This window comes from Mya arenaria, chromosome 12 (assembly GCF_026914265.1).
Source record: "Mya arenaria isolate MELC-2E11 chromosome 12, ASM2691426v1".
Classification (NCBI taxonomy): Eukaryota; Metazoa; Mollusca; class Bivalvia; order Myida; family Myidae; genus Mya; species Mya arenaria.
The window spans coordinates 19,960,209-19,967,132 of record NC_069133.1 but is presented as its reverse complement, the minus strand read 5'-3'; the positions used below and the strand labels follow the sequence as shown (position 1 = coordinate 19,967,132).

At 36.9% G+C, this 6,924-nt stretch overlaps 1 protein-coding gene across 2 annotated transcripts; it reads left to right on the top strand.

The window, feature by feature from the left end:
• Positions 1-340: 340 nt before the first annotated feature.
• Positions 341-5,218, top strand: LOC128211446 (uncharacterized). Of its 2 annotated transcripts, none has more exons than XM_052916245.1 (2): positions 341-484; positions 2,242-5,218. In XM_052916245.1, the coding sequence occupies exon 2, from the start codon at positions 2,257-2,259 to the stop codon at positions 3,151-3,153; it is 897 nt and encodes a 298-aa protein (XP_052772205.1). In that variant the 5' UTR covers positions 341-484; positions 2,242-2,256; the 3' UTR covers positions 3,154-5,218. The 2 variants fall into 2 exon arrangements, with proteins under 2 accessions (XP_052772205.1, XP_052772206.1); XM_052916246.1 differs by having other exon boundaries at positions 365-488.
• Positions 5,219-6,924: the final 1,706 nt, after the last annotated feature.

The window sequence follows — 6,924 nt, the reverse complement described above, 5'->3', positions numbered from 1 at the left end:
CGCACGCGTGCACCCACCCAGTCACGCACGCACGCACGCACGCACGCACACACACACACACACACACACACCTCTGCCTCGTTTTATTATAATGTACGGACTGTTTTGCTTATCCGAACGTTTCATTTATGATTGATAGCAGCATTGAACTCATCCAGTTAATATGTGTTATAAAATATTTAAACGCCCTTTAAACACATAACCAGAACTGAGAGCGCGTAATTGACGTTTATTTGTAAACGTAACGTAAGAACGGTCTGAAACCTGCATTAACGTTAAACTGAAGAATTTACCAAGCGCGTCCAAATCCACAAGCATCAATCACTTAAATAGATGATATTTTTGTCATCGACTAACCTTGCAAAATATGTATTGTTCGCTAGTAAACAATGGGAGTGTTTGCTAAGAAAAGCAAAACTCTTGTTAACCATCAGCGTTTCGAACGGAGTTGTATATTATTAAATATAATTGGACTTATTAAAAAGTATGTAAGTCTTTGTTTTATGTAAGTCTTTGTTTTATAATAATTTGAACGCTTGTAAGAACAGGTTTGTAAAATATATTACATGTGTTTTGATAATGGATCATTTTATAATTATCTTTATTTCCATTATCATTCATTTTATCTTTTTGGCGCAATTTATAACTTGCAATAATAATAATAATAATAATAATAATAATAATAATAATAATAATAACGACGACGACGACGACGACGACGACAACAACAACAACAACAACAACAACAACAAATAATCCTTAAAAGACGTAATATTGAAGGAGCTTCTTGACGTATACAGCGAAAAAAAAACTGCTGCGCGTCATGACGTCAGTAAACTCCATTGGCCGCCTTTTGGTAAATTGTATAAAACTACGTTGTTCTATGACATTTAAAGAAAATATCTGATTAAATGTATGCTGGAAAAATATCAAGGATGTGTGTCCGGTCCGGATAGAAAAATCCGACCCTCGGCAAGGTTCGTTACCTGGCAACGCAGGTGCCCTCGGGTTAATCCGAGCCGGAAACACATGACAGATATTATTAATCTCGTTAGTTTCACGGAAGTGTTTTAGAAACTTATCATTTGTGACGTAGTATTTTCTTTTCTTCCGTGCAAAGAAATACGTTCTACAAATGATGTTCTGAAATTGAACTTATGCAATTCATCGGTGTTTCATATATAACATAATAAACACATGACATGCCAATAACAACTAAAGGCGAGAATGCAATATACATATATCGAAAAAAATATGAACATACAATTTTACAAAGTTTAGCACGATTACTCAAAACGATATATCGTTGTCCATCATAAAATCAGTTCATGTAAAATTGGGACCGGAATAGCAGACCTTGTCTGTTTTTCTTTTATAATGAGTTCTTTCCTTAAACAGTTCATAAAATCGAGTAATTGTGGATTCGAGCAAGGCTGGATTTCAAGGATAGTGTACATAAAATCAAGCGAGAAGGTCACAGTGATACAGCGGACAAGGTTCATTTCAGTATACCTGATGACGTCAATCTAGTGGGGAAATTAATCACATACCAAAGGATTTATTTGTTCGCAAATGTTAACCATTAGTTATGTCAACATATTCTTTTTTCCGCCATAAACAATAGTAAACCATACAAAACAAGTAACGTCTCCGTTGGTAAAACAAGAAATATCATCATCATCATCATAATCATCATCATCATCATCATCAAAAGCAGCAGAAGCATCATCATCAGCATCATCATCATCAGCAGCAGCATCATTATCATCATCTTCATCATCATCTTGAACATCATCCTACTGCTACTGCTACTACTGTTACTGCTTCTGCTATTGCTATTGCTACTCCTCCTCCTCCACCTCCTACTACTACTACTACTACTACTACTACTACTACTACTACTGCTACTGCTACTGCTACTGCTACCGTAACTGTTACTTCTACTGCTACTGCTACTACTACTACTTCTACTTACACCACCACCACCATCACCACCACAACCACCAGTACCTCTACTAACTACCACCACCCCCATCACCACCACAACCACCACTACCTCTACTAACTACCACCACCACCATCACCACCACAACCACCACTACCTCTACTAACTACCACCACCACCATCACCACCACAACCACCACTACCTCTACTAACTACCACGACCACCATCACCACCACTACTTCTCTACTTCTACTACTTTTACTAATAATTTCCACCTCTATGGTTTCTTTTGCAGTCATGATAGTGTACAATGAGTGATGACGGAGTTGTCGGTTCGTTTGGCGGCCACAATGAGATCCAAATTCCCGGAAACGATTTAATAATTGACATATCGGAATTGGATCCTGCTAAGAGTCGTGATCGATTTAGCGAAAATGAGGAACATCTTGTGAAGAAAAAACTGGTTACTTTGTTGAATTTGAGCAAAGACGGGGCCTTAAAGGATGATACCCTCCAGATTCATAAAGAAGAGGAAACGGTTCCCGCGGCCAAGGACGTGACGTCACCCGTTTCCCCGCTGTCGCCTTCATCCATTTACACATTCGGCGGGAGTGAAGCACATCGGCACCTGGAGCTCAAGGCTCGCGGCGTCTCCACCAGACAATGCAAGTTCGAGATTGGGGAGGAGTGGGAACAATTTCAGACAATTCAGACAACGAAATCTGTAAGCTGCCCGCCCACCCCTCTTATGGGGGCTAAAAAACACAAAGACTTGCTGGATGAGGAGACGGGGCGGACTAATCCTGGGTACGCGGCGAGCGAGCCGGGAGCAGAAATCGAAGCGGACTTAACAGACTCCGCTGATAAGCTGAAAGAACCGTTCCCTTTCCACTTTATGTTTGCGTCGACTTCGGGAACTCCTCCGAAACATTACACAGTTGTTCCGAACCCTCATAATAGTGTAAACCAGCGGTTCCACAGCACCCTCCAGTGTCCATGCTTCCTGTTTTTCTTCTTCCTGTGCTGTCTCCCGGGCGTTCACTTTATGCAGCAGTCCGACCTCCAGTTTAAGAAGGGAAACGACGAACGCGCGCGGAATTATGGGAAGCTCGCGACTGCGTTCTATATTGTTGGTGCTATAATTGGGGTGGCGTTTTTAGCAATCGCGATTTACTTTGCCACTGATTATGTGAGACAGTATGTTTAAAGTGATTATTTATCGCCGATTTGACGACACAAAATCGTTTATGATCGATCACAAGATACTCAAATACTTATTGTACTGCAATAACATTTACAAATAAATATCTGAAGTGGTCAACGTAATATTTTGTCAAATGAGAAGGCATTATTTCTCAAGTTTTCCAATTTTAATCAGGCGAAGAGGTACATTTGTATATGTAAACGGTGGCTGGCACCGGAAGTGGATAGTTTACAAAGTATTATGTAGACCACTAAAAACTTGATGTCTAATATTTACTTACACAAAATAAATGGTTATGCGACTATGTTGCATTAAAACATTATTTTTAAACATCGTAACAATCTTTTATCATTACAAAATGCTCTGTGAATGACATAAATCGTGCGGTGAATATCAAAAGGCACCGAGCGACTTTTTTATACGCTTATGTATGTGAATTTTATTTATAACTTGTGATATTTAATGGTTATAAAACAAACGCTAAAATAATTTAGCTTTCTTTGTATATATTTTTGTACAAATATCATGCTGTCTTGAATGCTTGAACCTTGTTTGGGAGTGCCTCTCTTGTGTTCGCCTATGCATTAATTCCTATATCAAAACGATAGCAAGTATGCGGAGCTTAACCATTCAATAAGTAGCGTGGGGATAAATTATATCGCTTTTAACTTGTACCGTTCGCTAGTTATTGAACATTGTCATAGACAACATGATACGAAACAGTTACGTCACCTAGTGACGAAGCTCTTTACTATTAGAAATATCAATAATGAAAGTGTGTTGATACCTTGGACGACCATCATAGTACACATATAAAAATATAATAGTTACTACATCCACAAACCGAGCTATTGGAATAATACACAAGCACTTTAGCGAGACAAGTTGGTGACGTAATTGTTGTGTACAATATTGTCAATGACAATGTTCAATAACTAGCGTGAGGTATAATGAATAACGTTGTTATTTATCCCTACACTAGTTATTGAACGGTTAAGTTTCTTATACATTTTCCCGTTTAAATATGGAAGTGAATCTGTACATGAAGCCAAACAAAACACGCTCTCAAATATGGTAGAATATGTTACATGTATATTGAATTCAAATATGTTAAGTAAAAAAGTCACTGGACCCACAATCCGAGTTATTGAAGGTATTGAGCCTGACGAGGATAGTGGGGAACGTACCTGTTTTGTACGATGTTGTCAAGGACAACGTTCAATAAATTACGTGCGGTATAATCGAATTGCGTTGTGATTTACCTGCATGCGAGTTATTGAACGTTTAAAGTGACACTCTTATTCAAAATCAATACATACACGTTTATAACAAACATCATTTTGAGTGATAAACCTTTAACTACTTACTTAATACTGCATTTATGGAAAATATTAATAACTGATAACAGAATTGTAACTGTGTATTTAATAGCTCAAAACGCAAAAATATTAAATGATTGGTGAGTGCTGAAAGATTTACTGTGATCTACTATAGTCTCATAAGGTAGAAATACCGTGTTTTCTGCACCTTTCTTTCAAATCAAACTTTGTATCCTTCATAAGAACCATTGTTTTCGGCATTTATTAATCTTTTTTGGTGTATTAAAACAATTGTATTAACTGTGGTAAATATTATTTGGGAGTATGAGTGCATTTTTAAGCTCTGCCTATATGATATTACCGTTTCCGTATGGACGAAAACAAAGAAATCACCCTCAAACATAGTACGAATTTACTTGTAGTGTACATGTACCGTATGTTAAACATGTTTTGTAAATGCAAATGTTAATGTACTTGTCTATTCTAGAGTCTTGTCTTAACTTATAGTTTGTAGTCTGTAATACTAAAATAAACTTAAAAGAACTAATTAAGTGATCTATTAAGCCTCGTATTCGAATGATTGCGTACCTTCAAAAGAAGATGAAAAATGCATAATTAGTAGTAAATGAAAGACGTAGATCTACGTTGTTTACAAATTTAAGGTTTTAACATGTAATGTAATGTAATGTCAATTTATTTATTTTACAACGATTATTACAACATTATATTACATGTAATCACTTTCGTTGGCACGATGTTACTCGAGATCGTTGTCTTGTGTTGTGTGTGGGGGTGGGGTTGGGGGGGGGGGCTGTACCGGAGAACCCGAGGAAATCCAATTGTCCGACTTGGTGACCACAAACCAAACTCACATGCGCCCAGGCCGGGAGTCGAACCCAGCTGGTCGCCTTGGTGAGAAGCGAGTGCGCAAACCACTGCGCCAGCCGTAGAAATATAAACAACTGTTGAATAACAGTTATTCAAACGTTTTTAATTAAAAACTCATTTCTAGGGGACGGATGTTGACATCAATAAGCATGGCTTTTTGTCGATACTTGCCTATTTTAGATGTTCAATTTATCATTATTAGTCAAGCATAATCAATAATGTTTTAGTTTTATTCCCGTTGAAACCAATGGCGTTGTCACGAAGTAATTATGTTCTTACTGATTTTAACGTGTGTTCAGTAGGTGGGGGGGGGGGACCAAATTATACAATTCTGGGCGATTTTACGCAGTAACTATTGAAAGTCAATATGTGACTTGTAGGTTAGAATTATAAAGGGAAATACTTACTGTTTAACGACATGTAATTGATGAAATGAATAAGAAAAAAAATAATTGAATGCAGTAGGCAGACCTTTAAACGTCCGCGAAAGTTGAAAATATTGTTGAATAAGCCTATTACTTAATGATCAAGGGCCGATTTTTCGAAACATCTTATTTAATTTGTGAAATATTCACTTTTTGGAAGGCCTTTGACTTTTCCAGTGCTTTGATTTTATATAGCTGGAATCAAGCTATACTGATTCATGGTGACACTTGTCAGCGGAGATCGTGCGTAGGAAATTAGGTGCTGCGTTGACCTTGCTTACACTGTTAATGCGAATAAACATTACTTAAGTATTTCTTGTTCAATCTTTACCAAATAGGGTAATCATGGTAATGTGCATAATTTTTTCAATCTGTTTCGATAATGAACTAGATTACATGAACTTTTCCAGAGTTATGGCCCAAACAATGTAAAAACTTCGTCAAATTTACTTTGTTCGTTCTTTATATTCGAGCATTTTTTATCCAATCGTACTAAACGTGGTTACAATATTTATAGTAATAATATCTCAATTCCTTTCATTAAATATTAAGCAGCCGCATTCTACCCTTCATTCAGATGTAACAGACCTTTTGTTTTCAAAATTTAACCAAATCACCTTATATGGTCCCTTTCTTATACATTCTTTACCGAATTTGTTAGCAATGTTCAAATGCATACTATCCCGACAGTTTGATATCCTACTGTCAGATTACAGCATTTACATTGGACTTACTTCAACTCCATTCCACTCATCTTAATTTCAACCACATAATATGTATAAACCATATTATGGTGTTATTCATATTATGTGCAAACAATAATGATTAACGAGGATGACAATACTATACAAGTACATTAGCTGTTCACCTATGCGAAGCAATATTATGTACGTTGTGTTACATAAATTCTGAATTAATACATGCTTTATATTTAATGATGTGTGAGAGTTTCAGATTTTAGTAAAACTGCGATCGTACGAGGACACATGGGCTCGACCTAAAACCTCGAGTGATCCGATGTCTCGAAGGACCCAAGTTTCCATTTTAGTCCGTTATGAATTGTCTTACAATGTATTTTCAAAGTTTAAAGTCGTTATACCTCTTGTTTTGCTCAGACGTCCAAATGCTGTTGTTTAGATGTA

What these genes read in the sequence shown, in the direction of transcription:
- LOC128211446 (XM_052916245.1), top strand. Translation starts at nt 2,257, where the DNA reads ATGAGTGATGACGGAGTTGTCGGTTCGTTTGGCGGCCACAATGAGATC.